The 17299-nt window shown below is 42.1% G+C and overlaps 1 protein-coding gene across 2 annotated transcripts; it reads right to left on the reverse strand.

Annotated features, from left to right (window-relative positions):
- Window positions 1-4292: 4292 nt before the first annotated feature.
- KRT12 (keratin 12) lies at window positions 4293-10893 on the reverse strand. 2 transcript variants are annotated; one of them, XM_069543443.1, is made up of 8 exons: window positions 10318-10893; window positions 9195-9277; window positions 8095-8251; window positions 6830-6991; window positions 6491-6616; window positions 6158-6378; window positions 5237-5307; window positions 4293-4766 (listed from the first exon to the last, which is right to left on the reverse strand). In XM_069543443.1, the coding sequence occupies exons 1-8, from the start codon at window positions 10891-10893 to the stop codon at window positions 4669-4671; spliced, it is 1494 nt and encodes a 497-aa protein (XP_069399544.1). In that variant the 3' UTR covers window positions 4293-4668. The 2 variants fall into 2 exon arrangements, with proteins under 2 accessions (XP_069399544.1, XP_069399545.1); XM_069543444.1 differs by having other exon boundaries at window positions 4649-4766; window positions 5237-5284; window positions 6165-6378.
- Between the last annotated feature and the right edge of the window lie 6406 nt (window positions 10894-17299).

Raw genomic sequence — 17299 nt, forward strand, 5'->3', positions numbered from 1 at the left:
GTCCGACTCTGCGACCCCATGAATCGCAGCACGCCAGGCCTCCCTGTCCATCACCAACTCCTGGAGTTCACTCAGACTCACGTCCATCGAGTCCGTGATGCCATCCAGCCATCTCATCCTCTGTCGTCCCCTTCTCCTCCTGCCCCCAATCCCTCCCAGCATCAAAGTCTTTTCCAATGAGTCAACTCTTCGCATGAGGTGGCCAAAGTACTGGAGTTTCAGCTTTCGCATCATTCCTTCCAAAGAAATCCCAGGGCTGATCTCCTTCAGAATGGACTGGTTGGATCTCCTTGCAGTCCAAGGGACTCTCAAGAGTCTTCTTCAACACCACAGTTCAAAAGCATCAATTCTTTAATGTACCCATTTTATGCGTATTGTTTGAAGATTTTTGACAAATAGATATACCATCTTCATAATCAAGCTACAGAACATTTCCATTAGTCTTAAATGTTCTCTTGTGACCCTTTCTAGTTAACCAGTTAATCTTCACTCCACCACTCATTTCAGCCCAGGCAACCACTGATCTGGTTTTTTTCTTTTTGCCATACAGTATGAAGGATCTTACTTCCCTGACTGACAAGGGATCAAAACCGTGCCCCCTGCAGTGGAAACATGGAGACTTAACCAGTAAACCACCGCCATGGATCCATTCTATGTCACTGTAGATTAGTTATGTTTCCCCCTAGCTAGCGTGTGACATATCTCAAGTGGCTTAAATGGCAGGATTAATTTTTAAAATCTCATATCCTGAATTTCCAGTAGGTGGCACTCTTACAAAGCCTAAAGACTTCTGTTTTGGCAATCCATGGTTGTTTTCTAGATGATTCTCTTTCTACTTTCACCTCCTTGCAAACCCATTTGTTCTGGATAACTTAAATTCATTTTCCTCTAAATATCAGAGTTATGTATACTGTTTGTTAAGCATTTTAAAATGTTCAAAAGAAGAAATAGTCTTCAAACCCCTTGATTAATTTCCAAGAGATAACCACTCCAACAATTTAGTATGTACAATATTTTCCAGACCTTTCTCTAGCCCCCCCCCCCACAATATGTGCATATAAAAGTTAAAATTTACATCAGTAAAAATTTAGATTTTAAAATAATCATAATGATATGCTTGCCTTTGTTTTCTGATCCTGTACCTGGGCTTTTTCTTATGAGTAGTTTTCCTTTAAGAAAGACCTCTCATTTCTGCAATTGATTAATTGCTGAGTCCAAAAGGACCTTTCCTGTTGGTGTTGAACTAGGGCATGTGGTGCAGTGAATGATGCCTGAAGTTTCATGATAAGAATTCTTGCTAATTGCATTTCTTGGCAGTGAGGGTGGAGTAAGGAGAATTTAAATAATCAGAAACCTAAAGCTTCCTTTGCCAATTGAAGAGTATAGAATATTCTAAGATTTTATCTGAATAGTATTGTGATTTTTGAATTTGCTGGCTGTTCCAGGAGATGTTCACTGTTGGTGTGTTAGTGGCAAATTTTGTGAAATCACTGATTTTTTTTTTGAAAGGTAGATTCCGCCACCCCTCCAACCCCCGCCACAGTATTACCTTAAGGGCAGCTAATTTCCCCCAGAATGAGCAATCCAAGAGACCAAGTCAGACAAAAATGCTTTTATGACCTAACCTTGGAAGGTATACAGTCACTTCTTCAGCAGGTCTGCTGTATTCATTGTGGGAGGGGAAAATGCTCAGGGGCCTCTGTAATAGGAGGTGAAGCTCCCTGGGGCCATCTTGGAGGAACCACAAGGAGTAATCAACATAGGTGGTTACCTTATCTGTTTACTTCACTGAGGTATAATTGATGCCTAGTATTATTGGAGAAGGCAATGGCACCCCACTCCAGTACTCTTGCCTGGAGAATCCCATGGACAGAGGACCCTGGTGGGCTGCAGTCCATGGGGTCGCTAAGAGTTGGAGACGACTGAGTGACTTCACTTTCACTTTTCACTTTCATGCATTGGAGAAGGAAATGGCAACCCACTCCAGCGTTCTTGCCTGGAGAATCCCAGGGACAGGGGAGCCTGGTGGGCTGCCGTCCATGGGGTCACACAGAGTCGGACATGACTAAAGCGACTTAGCAGCAGCAGCAGCAGCAGCAATATTATAATAACAGTTTTAGGTATACAATGTAGTGATTTAATATTTCTATATATATTGGGAAATGGTGACTGCAATGAGTCTAGTTAACATCCATCCACAGATGGTTACTTTAAAGCCATGAGATTAGATGAGATCACCTAGGGAGTAAGAGTAGAGAGAGAAGATAGCAGGATTAAGTCAGCACTTAGAGGTCACAAAGAAGAGTCAGAGAAAGCCTCCAGGGAGGTGATGCCTTTGGGAGCCCAGTGGAGAAAATATTTCCAAAGAAGAGAAGGCTGAGAAACTACGATAATAGTTAAGAAATGATCACCAGATTTATACCTATGCAAAACCCATTTCTCCTTGGAAGTGAAGTGAAGTCGCTCAGTCGTGTCCAACTCTTTGCGACCCCATGGACTGTAGCCTACCAGGCTCCATCCATAGGATTTTCCAAGCAAGAATACAGGAGTGGGTTGCCATTCCTTCTCCAGAGGATTTTCCTGACCCAGGGATTGAACCCGGGTCTCCTGCATTGCAGGCAGATGCTTTACCGTCTGAGCCACCAACAAAGGAGTCTGCTTGGAGTCTCACACAATTCAGGTGTAGTTGTAAGCAAAACAGGTGTTGTTTAAAACAGTAACTCTTTGCAGCCACTTTTGAGTACCAGAAAGTAGCCTCATGTATTATTTGTGGGTGATAGAGCTTGTGCAGGGAAGACCTTGATAATCTTTTTGGGTCTGAACAGTAAGGTTCTCCTAGAGTTAGATCTGGAAGGTGAGGGCTGGAGAATTGAGCTGCCATCCACAATAAAGGAAGAAGAATGGAGTATCCAAGACCGCTAGTGAATTTAAAAGAAAGTGTGACTTCAGAACGCTGCATACGAAGCGTGTCAGCTGAGAATGACCAAATAACTAACCTTCCATGGGCTTTTGCACGCAGCACTGGAATTCCTCCAGGCCTGTACGACCCTCTTCTCTCCATTCTGCTCCTCTGACACGCCTTGCTCATCAGTTCCCCTGGTTTCTCCATAGGATTTTGGTTACACACAAAAAGCAATCATAAGACAAAAATACTGAGTACTTGCTAGGTTCCAGGGACTGTTCCTACTGTTTTATGTACACTACCTCATTTAATTTTCACAAAGCCGCCCCACTATAAGAATAGGAAACTGAGGCATGCAAGAGGTTAAGTTACTTGCTATTAAGTATTAAGGTCAGAATTTGAAATCAGTCCGGCTTCAGAGATTTGGCTCTTAATCAGTAAATTTTGCTCGTGTTTTCCTTTTAGGGTTTTGAATTTGGCAACTCAGACTGAACCAGTCTGAATCACCATCTACTCAGGCTTAGACTTTGGCCATCTTCTGCCCTAGCCAAGAACTTGACTTGTGGGTCTGACCCACCCCAGTAGAAACCCCACCCTGGGCCTTGCTGGTGCCAGATAGGAGAAAGGCCATCAAAGCAATGTGTGTTCATGTCCCTATGCCCCTTCATACATGTTTCTTCTGTTCCCTTTCTCCCTTCTCTGCCTGGTTGGTTTCTGTATGAAGTATTTGGTTGCCTCATCACAAATTTTTCTTTTTCCTTCTAGTGTCCTTTGATCTTCTATCCACCCTGTCTCAGCATATCACCATTCCTGGTAGATGTCTATCTCTGCCCTCAATCTCAGTTGTGAGCTTCTCCAGGCAAGGACTATACCTCTCCAGTCTGGCACACTATGAGGGTTCAATAAGAGTTTCTCGACTGAATGAAAGAAGGTGCTGGAAAATGAACAGAACAAATGTTATACCCTGCAGTGAACAATACTTTTTCTTTTTTGTAACCTTGATGGGCTGATGTAAAAAGGAAAGAACTATAAGAATCTTTTTTGTTGTTGTTAATTATTCTAAGTGCATGCTTCTTTATTTTTTTGATGTGGACCATTTTTAAAGTCTATTGAATTTGTTACATTATTGCTTCTGTTGTTTATGTTCTGGATTTTTGGCCATGAGACATGAGGGATCTTAGCTCCTGACCGGGGATCAAACCTGCACCCCCTGCTTTTGAAGGTAAAGTCCCAACCACTGGACTGCCAGGGAAGTCCCAAGAATCTTCTTAACTTAATCTCCAGCCTCAACATCTTTAGCTCAGTGTTTATCGACTTCATCAGTAGTATTTCACAAACCTCTCTCTACGCCCTTGACTGTATTGTTGGTGTCAAGAAGGTACACATTTCACATTATTACCATTCACCATTTATTAAAATTAACTTTATTAAAACAGTACTACTTGATTAACGTCTTATGATTAAAAATACGTTCTAGGTCACTAGAATAAAGTTTATTAAAGGACTACCTCAGGTCCAGAAAGATGTAAGGCAATTTTGATTTGCTATTGAGATCCACATATCCACAGTGATTTGTAATTAAAGTTTGTTTCGAAGGCCAAGAAAAAAAAACACAACAGACTCAAAGTTAATAGGGAATTCAAAGAAAATGAAACAAACAGAAGCAGAGATTGAACTAATATATCATCTTACTCTAAAAGGAATAATTTCTGCTTCTAAATGTCTTGTTCCTAAGGAACTAATCACGGGGCAGATCTTGTGAAATTTTACATCAGTTCTTCAATTTCCTTAACTTGGGTTGAGACCACCTCACCATTCACTACTTCCTGCACAATTGTCTTGATTTTCCGGGCTTTGTTAGGGTCTAAAAATTAAACATGGAACAAACAGAGCAAAAGTCAGTGCTTCAAATATTCATCTAACATTTGTTGTTTAACTTAGGCTTCTAAATTAGGTATTCACTGATACAGTCAACGGAATTTAAACTTTCAGGTGTGACCTCTTCATTCTAAACAAAATCCATTTTATTTAATAAAATGTTTTCAGTGTTGTCTTATGTACAAATGAAAATGATTTCCTTTTTAAACACTTAAAAATTGTTTACGATTCTCACAATACCTCTTTGTAGAGTAGATTTGTTTTTTCCTTCCTGAACTTGCTGAAAGTTTTAACCCTGTGCAGACTACTCAGTTTATCTGCAGGAATGCATAAATATTTTTTCTTGGCCCCAAATACAAATATACTTCAAATATACACTGCTATAATCTTACAGATTTGGTCATTAATAGATGTGATTCTGACTTGTTCTACATGATTCCTAGGGAATCTGCATACCTTTAGAGGAATCAGTTGATGGTGCTTGAGATGTGGAGGCTGTCACATAAGAACTTTCCACCAGAGAGTCACTGTAAAGAAAACAAGGGAGTTGATATCACATGATGCTTTCTGAAATGAGAAGGAAGAAGGAATTTGCTGTTTGGGCTTTTAAAGTGGCCAGTGAGAGAAGGTATTCTAAATTTCTTGATTAAGAATGATGGAGTGATGCATCCTGAGAGTAATCAGTGGTGCAGCTACCTTTGTTTTCAAACCCTGTCTAAAAAGGGTTCTTGAAGTGAAGCCAACTGACAATTAATGGAAGATGTGGTTTTCCAATTTATGATCCTGAATTCTTCCCACCAGTCCAGGCTGCTGTTACTTTTGGAAAGTTCCCTACAGTAGTTTCAAGGTGGTTGCATGGCTGATATTTGATGTGTTGTTCTTAGCATTAAAATCAGAACTCTACTGGCCGATTGTTCTAATACACGTCTGCAGTATGCCTCTGTCTGTGGCGCCATTTTTCATCCCAGCATTTTATGAACTTTTATCAAGGAAGATAATGGTGACAACACTTTGCAAAGTGTAGAGCATTTAATAATGCTAAGGCATACTAGACATGCGAGACTCATTTGCGCCAGACTATTTGCGACCCCATGGACTGTAGCACACCAGGCTCCTCTGTCCATGGGATTTCCCAAGCAAGAATACTGGAGTAGGTTGCCAAGTCCTCATCCAGGGGATCTTCCCCACTCAGGAACAGAACCTGCATTGAAGGTGATTCTTTACCACGGAGCCACCTAGGAACCCCTAGGTCTTTACCAGATGTGTTCTTTTCTGTCAACTAAAGACCCCTTCCCGATTCTGTTGCCCTTAGACTGCATCTGGTGTCCACTGTCGGTCAGCCATTGAGGTTATTTTCAATCCCAGTTATCTATTTACCCTTGGGCCTCGCCGTCCAGTAGGCGGCGGTAGGTCTCGATTTCCAGCTCCAGGCGAGCCTTGACGTTCAGCAGCCGCTGGTAGTCGGCGCTCTGGCGCTCGGCGTCGGCGCGCACCTGCAGCAGCTGCTCCTCCAGGCTGCCGATGAGCTGCTGCACCTGGGACAGCTGGCTGCAGTAGTCGCCCTCGGTTTCAGCCAGCGAGTCATCCAGGGATTTCTTCTGCACGTGGGAGAGAAACGGCACAAACGTAACAATGGAGGGCACCGAAATTCGGAAGGCTGCCAATGGCCCGTCTTACTCATTTGGATGCATCTCTTGGCACGCGCCCTACCATGGCGAGCTGGGACTGGAGCTCGATCTCCAGGTTTTGAAGCGCGCGCCGCAGGTCGGTGACCTCGCTCTTGCTGGACTGAAGCTGCTCCGTGTTACTGCTGATTTCCTTCCTGAGCTCCCCGCTCTGCCGCAACAAAGAGGGGTGAGGGGACGTGAGTCAGCCCTGCTCCCCTTTAATACAAGCGTATCCACACCTTTTGCTTTTGTTCGGTTCGGTTCAATCGCTCAGTCGTGTCCGACTCTTTGCGACGACCCCATGAATCGCAGCAAGCCAGGCCTCCCTGTCCAACTCCCGGAGTTCACTCAGACTCGCGTCCATTGTTTTTGTTAGCAGTACCTTTTCAATGAACCAGGCCTCCGCATCCTTCCGGTTCTGCTCAGCAATGGTTTCATACTGCGCCCGCATGTCGTTGAGGAGCCTGGTGAGGTCCACTCCGGGGGCAGCGTCCATTTCTACGCTGACCTGGCCTGGGCCACCGGCCTGGCAGCTTTGGAGCTCCTGGGGAGAGAGGGAGAGAGGGTGAGAGGGGCGAAGGGGCCCACTGTGACTTTCGTGGGCCTCTTCATCCACAAAAATAGGAAACATTACCTTTTACAACTGCGTTGGTTTAAAGACAAACCAGTTAATACAAACTATTCAAACATCTTTTATCTAAACATTAGTAGTTTTCTTCTGATTTTTGAAAGAGCTTGAGATGGGCCTTGGTAGGCTGCAGTCCATGGGGTCGTGAAGAGTTGGACACGACTGAACGACTTCACCTTCACTTTTCACTTTCATGCATTGGAGAAGGAAATGGCAACCCATGCCAGTGTTCTTGCCTGGAGAATCCCAGGGAAGGGGGAGCCTGGTGGGCTGCTGTCTCTGGGGTCGCACAGAGTCGGACATGACTGAAGTGACTTAGCAGCAGCAGCAGCAGCAGCAGCAGCAGCAGCAGCAGCAGCAGAGATGGGCCCCTAAACTCACTGCGGGTCCTTGGTGCTGTGCCTGATGGATGAGCTGGCCCTGCTTTTTGGGGCTCCATGGCCTTCACAAGATGGGAAGGCCTGGTGGAATTGGTGCCCCTGGGGCTTTGAACCGCACCTGCCAAACCGAGGGCTGCAGACAGTCCCTGGATTTGCTCACCGGTTGTACCATAGTCATTGGTTTCCAGTAGAAAGCTCTTTAGGAGTCTTGTGCCAGGTTATGCTTAATTACTGATATACATTGTGGTATATCAGAGTTCCATGTGTGTACTGCACTGGGTATAACCAGTTTCTCTAGCATATTTAACAGTATGTATTATTGGTAGACTTTTATTTTTGAACTTTAAAAATACTGTATTTTTGGAACTTCCTTGGTGGTCCTGGGCTTCCAATGCCAGGGGCACAGGTTTGATCAAGGGACTGAAATCCCACAGGCCACTTGGTGTGACCATAAACCAACCAACCAAACAAAAACACCCAAACTATATTTTTAAAATCATGAAATCAGGACAATTAAAATTCTGATTGTCCAATGGATCATGCATATCTCTTCTAACTCCATATTTATACATTTGAAATGATAATTTTTGAATCTGGCAGAAAAGAGCTGCTTAGAGAGCTGTCCTTTCTGGCTCTCACCTCTTCGTGGTTCTTCTTCAGGTAGGCCAGCTCCTCATTCAGGGTCTCAATCTGCGTCTCCAGGTCAGCTCTGGCCAGGGTCAGCTCGTCCAGCACCCTGCGCAGGCCGTTGATGTCAGCCTCCACACTCTGACACAGGGCCAGCTCGTTTTCATATCTGAAAATCAAGTGCAAAACAGTCTAGGGAATCCACACACCCATTTGAATAAGGCCCCTGGCATCTTCAGGGCTACTTTGCAAATAAATCTGGCAGCAGTGTAATGAATGATGGTGTTTTTGCTTTTCTAACTTTTTATTTTCCTTTTTTTAAAAAATGATAATTTACTGCTTAGTTGGAGAGGAGTGAAAAAATTATACTTTTCTATCAGCAGTGAACCCCAGCAGCACTGCATCCCAGGCTTACAACTTTACTTCTGGTTGACTGCCCTGACTATGAACAGTAGCGACCCCTCTCTAGGTGGAGTTTCTGACAGAAGCCTAGAAGTGGTTGAAAATAAAATAATCATCTAGTCATCTTGCTTAACTTTTAGTCAAGATTTAATTTAAAGCATCAATATTCCTTTAGTAACTTGTACTAGGTTTCAGGATCATCACCAAAGCAACATCTTGAGTGGAAATTCTGTGGAGCAAACAGGACCTTAGGCTTTTCCTCCTTAATCTGAGGGGAGGGGGTGGTGTAGAAAGGAGGATGGGATATAAAAATAAGTACATGGTTAATATTTTAGTTGTATGTGTCATCAGGAAAAAGATCATTTTATTTAACTCCCAGGCACAAACATTATTAATTCATTTTGATGCACAGAAGACTGAGGTTTAGAATCCTGGTGGAATTATCTTGGCACTTCATGAGTCAATAGCAAATGTCAGATGTGGTAATCCACAGCCCTGGGTTTAAGCAACTTATAATTAAGGGCATGTAATGCGACTCTATTGAATCTAGATACTTTCTAGAATGCCCAGTGTAAATTTACCAAAACATGTGTAGAACCTGTGAAGTGAGGAAGGCTTGAAATATTTGCCATCAATGAAGGAAGGAAAATAGAAAAGTAAGAAGAAATGCTGGGACATGCCAGGTATCATTAGTCGTTTATCCTACTCACTTCATTCTGAAGTCATCGGCAGCCAGTCTTGCATTGTCGATCTGCAAGATGAGCTGGGCATTTGCAATGTTGGCAGAAATGATCTGGCAAAACAGGAGAAGACACACAAAGTGAAGTCATCAAATACTAGTGTTTTGCAAATATATCTTTGGCAGGAAAATTTTAGGTGATGTTAAAGATCAACCCTGGGATTTCTTTGGAAGGAATGATGCTAAAGCTGAAGCTCCAGTACTTTGGCCACCTCATGCGAAGAGTTGACTCATTGGAAAAGACTCTGATGCTGGGAGAGACTGGGGGCAGGAGGAGAAGGGGACGACCCAGGATGAGATGGATGGATGGCATCACGGACGAGATGGATGGATGGCATCACGGACTCGATGGACGGGAGTCTGAGTAAACTCCGGGAGTTGGTGATGGACAGGGAGGCCTGGTGTGCTGCGATTCATGGGGTCGCAAAGAGTCGGACATGACTGAGCAACTGAACTGAACTGAAAGTGCTATTTTATGAAGAGTGTAAAGCAGCTTTACTTTTTAAAAGAGGATATATGTGGAGAATCTTACTTAAAAATTAAGAAACATACCTATCCCACAGAAAAGGTAGTGGGAATACAGTCATTTTATGGTAAATGATAAAATGAAACTACGGGCTTCCCTGGAAGTTCAGTTGGTAAAGAATCCTCCTGCAATGCTAGAGACCCCAGTTCGATTCTTGGGTTGGGAAGATCCCCTGGAGAAGGGATAGGCTACCCACTTCAGTATTCTTGAGCTTCCCTGGTGGCTCAGATGGTAAAGAATCCGCCTGCAGTGCAGGAGACCCAGGTTCAATCCCTGGGTTTGGAAGATCCTCTGGAGGAGGGCATGGCAACCCACTCAAGTATTCTTGTCTGGAGAATCCTCATGGACAGAGGAGCCTGGAGGACTATAGTCCATGGGGTTGCAAAGAGTTGGACATGACTGAGTGACTAAGCACAGCCCAAATATCTTGAGATGAGAATTTACTCCAAATACAGTTGAATGGAAAAATATCTAAGTTTTAGGTGATTTATCACTGTAAAATCTTGAAACAGAAAACAGGAAAGTAAAAATAATTCCCAAAGCCCCTGGAAAGAAACCATTTTGTTACCTTGTTCCTGAGGTCTTCAATCAATGGATAATATTTGCTGTAATCATTTTGTGACCCAGGGTCTCCAGTCCCAGAGCCTCGTGTTTCATACCACTCTCGAATTTTGGTTTCTAGATCAGTGTTAGCCTCCTCTAGAGCTCGAACCTTATCCAGATAGGAAGCCAATCTGTCGTTAAGATTTTTCATGGTTTCCTTTTCTGATCCAGAAATAAGGCCTCCATCGATGCCAGGGAAAATCCCTACAGAGCCCCCTCCTGAGCTTCCTCCGAATCCGATTCCCAGGCCTCCAAAGCCCCCTCCTCCAGCTCCTCCATAACCAGCACCCAGTCCTCCTGCAAAGGAACCACCACCGAAGCCAGAACTAGAACCAAAGCCAGAACTAGAACCAAAGCCAGAACTAGAACCAAACATGGAAGCAGCAGAAAAGCCTCCCCCAGAGTTGCCTCCGAAGCCAAAGGCGCTGCCCCCGTAGCCGCTTCCAATGCTCGAGGCAGACATGTCCCTGGCTCTGCCCAGGGTCCCACTCTGGGAGGACAGCCACTGAGGCAGCCCAGAGGTGCGCACAGAGAGGGACATGGTGCTGCTGGAGGGACCTATAGCTCAGGAGGGGGCAGTGTCAGCAAGGCAGGAAGGCTAACCTTTTATAGGTCTCTGAATGGGTGTTGCCTTGGAAGGTTCACTCTCTCCATCCAAAGTATAGTGGCCCCCCTTTTTTGGCCAGCTTAACAAGAAAATGATTTATGCATATTGACAATTCACTGGTATAGATATAATTGAATTATTTTCCCCATTACATACTTGTGATAGAAAGAAGAAATCTGGGTGGAGTGCAGATAGGTTGTCATAAAGGATTTTTCTTCTCCAAATTATTCTGTTGCTCACATTCTCTGCACTGCACAGTGTCTTATGCATAGTGGGAAAGCAGTGAGGGATTGCTGAGTGGGTAAATTAATAAATCCTTCTTCCTAAACCTTAAGCTTCTTAAAGTTCTTCCCTCATATCTCCTATTTGTTTCCTTTTGAAAACTCAGTATGAACCATCTGATCATGATCTAGTCTATCTTCTAACAGAATATATAGTTTCAGAAACAGTTGTAAAATTCACTGGGAGAAATGGGGGACAAATGCATTTTCCAGACTGATACTGGAATTTGAGTTTCCAAGGATTTAAAAATCTTGTCATTAGGTTGTTGCATTTTTTTTTTCTGATTCAGTAAGAATACCTCTTAAACATTGAAAATACTTTAAAAAAAAAAAATCTTTTTACTGCACTCCATTGGATCTTAGTTCCTCTTAGTCCCTTGACACTGGAAACATGAAGTCTTAACCACTGGACCACTAGGGAATTCCCTGAAAAATGCTATTTTTGAGTAGAATATGATACTAGTAATATTTCCAGCAGATCTTCTTTTACATAATATTTGACCTTAGCAAACTCTGTGAAATCAGGAACCTCGTCTGACGGTTCACTACCGCCAACTTTGTTACTGCTCTTTTTGTTATTGAAATTGTATCAATGCTCATACATTCAACCCCTGGACCCCCAAATATCCAGATATTGTCTGAATATTATCTGGCTCTGACTCCAGCCTCTCTGAAGGTAAGGTTCTTCAGTTGTGTGAACACTCCTGTGAACAGCTGGGTCTACCTGTGCCCACTAGTTGATTCGGGGAAATCAGAGGGGTTCCGCTTGAAGTCCATGTCAGACCTCTAGAGGGAATGCCTAATGTCAACTCGCACAAATGGAAGGATCTTGTGACCCTCTTTATATTTTCCTAGGGACAGGGATTGATGAACTCAAAGTGAAATCCTACTACAACTTCCTTTTACCTTTTTATAGGAGAGACATATGCCAAAGGACATTTTTTCTCCCAACCTAGACACATCACAAAGAGCAAGCTAGTGGGATGCCTAAATAAAGGATTTTTTTTTAAGCAAGGAATTTGCAGAAATCGCACATTCTCTTTCACATTAGATATAGAAAGGGAGCAGCAGTCCAAAGCAGACTCAGCTTGAAGAGAGGGGCCAGCATCCAGCCATCTGTTTCATTTCTTGAGAGAATGGAAACTCGTTAAGTTAAAATGTCAGGGGTCCCAGTTCCATACGGAGATTTTTTCCAAGAATTCCATTCATCTATGTTACCAGCACTTTGTCCGAGCTTGTCTTTTTTGAATCATTAGTGCTTATTGTATACTTAACGATGTTCCAGACAGTGGGCAGGTGAACTACAGACATTATTTTTAACCTTCCGTGGCAACCTCTTAAGATGGTAAATTTTACCCCATTTAGTAGATGAGCAGTCTGAGGGTGAGGATGTCAAGTGGCTTATGTAAGGCCACACAGCCGGGAGATGACCAAGACAGGATCTGGGGCTGCAGATAGACAGACAACACAACCCTGCCTCTAACAGTAAAAACAAAAAGGACAGAGGGTCACTCTGACCCCCAGATTGTGAAACTAGGTTTCTGCCCTGCCCACCAACCAGGAGTTTTAGGTCTTTCCCTTTTCAAAATTGAACTTCATTTCTCAGTGTTTAGCATGAGACCTAGCGATTTTCTCTTTCAGGTTTGCAAGAAATGGCATCACACATGAAATCCTGCAAACCTATATAGGCAAATGTGTTTTTACTCACACTTTTTGAAATGTAACCACATCTCCAGAGATCTTATGAAGTACTAGTTAAGTGACAGCCCCACAAGACAGAGTGATTCCATTTTTTGGCCCTGGAAATGAAAGCAAATATTACTTGCTTACAGAGTCAGAAGGAATGTGCCAAATTCTGAGCTATAACTTCGTGATATCACATACAATGGAAATATGATTAACTTGAATTTTTGAACTTGGAAACAATTTTGTGCTGAAATGTATACTTTCTAAATCTCATGCCTATATGTAAAATTTAAATAATTTGGTTCAATATGTAACACTGTTTGCACATATACCTTTGTGTTTTTATACATTTTATATATTATCCTAGACTGAAAGCTTCTCAGGTGAGGACTATATCTAATTCATTTTGTATCCTGACTCTTAGCCTAGTGTTTGCTAAACTTCATTCTTGCATACTTGGAGTTATTGCACTTGAAAGAACTTAATCCTTAATATATTTGAATCTGTCATTTAAAATTTATTTCACTTGAAAAAGACTTTGCTTTAATTTACTGGTATGCTTTGAACAAGATTTATTCTGAATCCGATGGTGAATGGGGAGCAACTTCAGAAGTGGAAAAGAGAAATATTTCTTCTTCAGTGGATTTTTTTTTTTTGTAGGGGGAGGAGAGGCTAAGTGAAATAATTAGGCCTCTATTTTAGAGGATTTTTGTTTTCTTTGGCCACACAGCATAGCATGTGGGGTCAGGGTTTCCTGACCAGGGATTAACATCCCCTGCATTGGCAATGCAGAGTCTCAACCACTCCCTCAATTCCCATCAGGGAATTTCATATTTTAGAGTTTTTAGAAGTGCAAGTAACTTTTCTGACAGCTGTAAAAATACAGGAAGGTGGAAATGTATAAAATGGGGTTGTTGGCAAAATGAGGCACAGGGGAAAATGACTACAACCAGGGTGAACTGTTCAAAAGAATCATATCTCCATTTTTTGGTAGAGCTTAGGGAATATTCAAAATAAGATTATTGACATGGCATTTGTAAATCTTTAGATTTTATTAAGTAGAATGTGTGCTCATCTTATGTCAGATTGGTTAGTTTCCTAGTCTTTGACTGCAGAATTTCCTCCTGAGTTCTTTCTCTTGAAGACAGACCTTTCACTTTATGCAATTCACTGATCACTTGGTCCATAACAGCTTTTCTTTTTTTTTTGGTCCGTAACACCTTTTCTTTTTGCTTTGAATAACATTTTATACTATCAGTAAGTGAAAGAATATTGAATTACTGATATAGAATGCTTTGCTTTTGAGATGAGGATGAACAAGGATCCTAGTGGTCATGATTGAGGTTGATTTCTGGACTTCAGAGCTCAGTGATTCTCAAAAGCAGGGGAGGATAATACGTGGTAAGAAAGAGAAGTAGGAAGATAAAATAATACTCTGGTAAGGTGAAGAGGAACTAAAAAGCCTCTCGATGAAAGTGAAAGAGGAGAGTGAAAAAGTTGGGTTAAAGCTCAACATTCAGAAAATGAAGATCATGGCATCTGGTCCCATCACTTCATGGGAAATAGATAGGGAAACAGTGGAAGCAGTGTCAGACTTTATTTTTGGGCTCCAAAATCACTGCAGATGATGATTGCAGCCATGAAATTCAAAGACGCTTACTCCTTGGAAGGAAAGTTATGACCAACCTAGATAGCATATTTAAAAGCAGAGACATTACTTTGCCAACAAAGGTCCATCTAGTCAAGGCTACGGTTTTTCCAGTGGTCATGTATGGATGTGAGAGTTGGACTGTGAAGAAAGCTGAGCACCGAAGAATTGATGCTTTTGAACTGTGGTGTTGGAGAAGACTCTTGAGAGTCCCTTGGACTGCAAGGAGATCCAACCAGTCCATTCTGAAGGAGATCAGCCCTGGGATTTCTTTGGAAAGAATGATGCTAGAGCTGAAGTTCCAGTACTTTGGCCAGCTCATGCGAAGAGTTAACTCATTGGAAAAGACTCTGATGCTGGGAAGGATTGGGGGCAGGAGGAGAAGGAGACCACAGAGGATGAGAAGGCTGGATGGCATCACTGACTCGATGGACGTGAGTCTGAGTGAACTCTGGGAGTTGGTGACGGACAGGGAGGCCTGGCATGCTGCAATTCACGGGGTCATAAAGAGTTGGACATGACTGAGTGACTGAACTGAACTAAACTGAACTGAAGGTGAATTTTGAAAGTGAGTCTAGGAGAGAAAAGGGAAATTAAAAAAATAGAGATCACTGAAAGAGAAAGTTGCTCGGGCATGTCCAATGCCTTGTGACCCCATGGACTATACTGTCCATGGAATTCTCTTGGCCAGAATACTGGGGTGGGTAGCAGTTCCCTTCTCCAGGGGATCTTCCCAACCCAGGGATAGAACCCAGGTCTCCCACGTTGTAGGCAGATTCTTCACCCTCTGAGCCATGAGGGGAACCCAGGAGTCCTGGAGTGGGAAGCCTGTCCCTTCTTCAGGGGATCTTCCCGATCCAGGAATCGATCCAGGGTCTCCTGCGTTGCAGGCGGATTCTTTACCAGCTGAGATACCAGGGAAGCCCAATGCCTTAAGTTGGAATTGTTGTTTGAGGGTGTAATCAGGTACCTGAGATCACTAGCAAGTGAGTGAGAGTGAGAGCAGAGGGTATCCTCAGGTAAAGTTTTGATTTTATATCATTTCATTTTTTTTCTTTTTTATATGTTGTAATGACTCTGTGTGGAAATAATTCCCAAAGCCCAGGGGGAAAAAAATGTTCTCTCCACCCTAACTTCACCTCTAGGGATTCTCTCTGCATTGGATAGCTCCATGTCTGCACTGACAATCTCATATAAAGTAACAAAACACATTGATGATAATTCTAATGTATGATAAAAAAAAACAAACCAAACCTGTATTTACTGACTACGAACCTGCTCTGGATCTGTATGCCTATCAGAAATTGGATTGTCCTGTTCTGGTTCTTAGCTCCTGTAAGAAGTACATAGATAGATACAGAGGTTAATGCTTAACTTTCATGCAGTTGATACTGGTAGAACTGGAGATAGAACCATCTGGTTCCACGAGTATGTATGGTCTTATCTACTTTCTTTGAAAGATTACTTGGAAGAAACTAGAGTTAGACCAAAAGGCAAGGATTGATCTTCATTTTTTATGACAGGAAATTGAGTCAAAAATAATGGTCCCACCTCTTTTTAAATAAAGCATCATGATTGTCATATGACAATGGTCGTGTGTAGCGAATTTCAAAAGCATCTCCTGTAAGCTTTTTATTAGTTAGACTCACAATGTCAGATATTTGTATGTTAAAGCTTCAGACTCTTCTGGAACGTGTCTCAGGACGTGAAAAAGAATTCACTTCTAAATATTCTTGACATCTTTAAAATCAATTTACTAACTAAAGTGACTTGGAAGGAAATTAAGAAACGAGAAAGAAACCTCTTTACTACTTTGAAAAGTAATAGATTGAGAAGGGGTGAGAATAATATCTTTTCTGACAAAGGCTGTGCTGAATCAAATCTTGGGTGTGATGTAAGCTGGACATTTGTGATAATTGGATGTTGTAAGTGTCTGGCTAGTGAAAAGTGACAATTAGTAAATGACAAAACAACTAAGGATAGGTGTTCATTTCAAGTGTGACTCAGTAAGTGTTTGTTAATGTAATTAGTTGCTGAAAAAGACATGATGACTTTAGACAAACAGCTCTGAGTTCAAACTTGCTCTGTTACTTGGTAACTGTGACTTTGGGAAAGTACTTTTTTGTGTCTTCATATATAATTCTCATTTGTCCTTATGTGTAAAATGGGAATAATATGGTAGGTCAAACCAGGTAAAATCACTGTTTCTGAAGGTCAAAGATGATCATCTGTTGGCAAGTTCATATGATCCAATCCAAATCCCTCTACCTCACAGGTAGAAGACTTTCATTGTAAAGATTAAATGGGAAAGGCATATAAAATGCTGGCACACTGTTTAACTCATAGGAAGTGCTCAGTAAATATTAGATATGACTATCTTAAGTGAATCACATTATTATTCTCAATATAATAATCACTCAAAATCCTATTTATTTATAAACGTGAATATTAAAATTTAAATTTGAGCTATCCATTTCCTAGAATACAATGATAGAGGGGAAATTAATTTTTTCCTGGAAACATTTGGAAGGCAGTTATTACTCACAAAAATGCAAATTTAGTGAGATGTAGAATTTAGAAGTCTCACTAGAACACGGTATGTGACCCTTCGTATCTGGTTTCTTTCACTTAGTATCATGTTTTTAAGGTTCATCCCTGTTGTCCTGCGTCAGCACTTCATTCCTTTTTGTTGCAGAATACTGTTCTGTTGTGGGGCTTCCTCAGA

The sequence above is a fragment of the Ovis canadensis genome, chromosome 11, assembly GCF_042477335.2.
Source record: "Ovis canadensis isolate MfBH-ARS-UI-01 breed Bighorn chromosome 11, ARS-UI_OviCan_v2, whole genome shotgun sequence".
In the NCBI taxonomy this organism is placed as follows: Eukaryota; Metazoa; Chordata; class Mammalia; order Artiodactyla; family Bovidae; genus Ovis; species Ovis canadensis.

Excerpts from the sequence above, each read along its gene's own strand:
- KRT12 (XM_069543443.1), bottom strand. The coding sequence starts at position 10,893 with ATGTCCCTCTCTGTGCGCACCTCTGGGCTGCCTCAGTGGCTGTCCTCC. Across the intron at positions 6,992-8,094 it reads TGAAGAAGAACCACGAAGAG|GAGCTCCAAAGCTGCCAGGC; the intron begins GTGAGAGCCAGA and ends CTCTCTCCCCAG. Across the intron at positions 6,617-6,829 it reads AGGCCTGGTTCATTGAAAAG|AGCGGGGAGCTCAGGAAGGA; the intron begins GTACTGCTAACA and ends TTGTTGCGGCAG.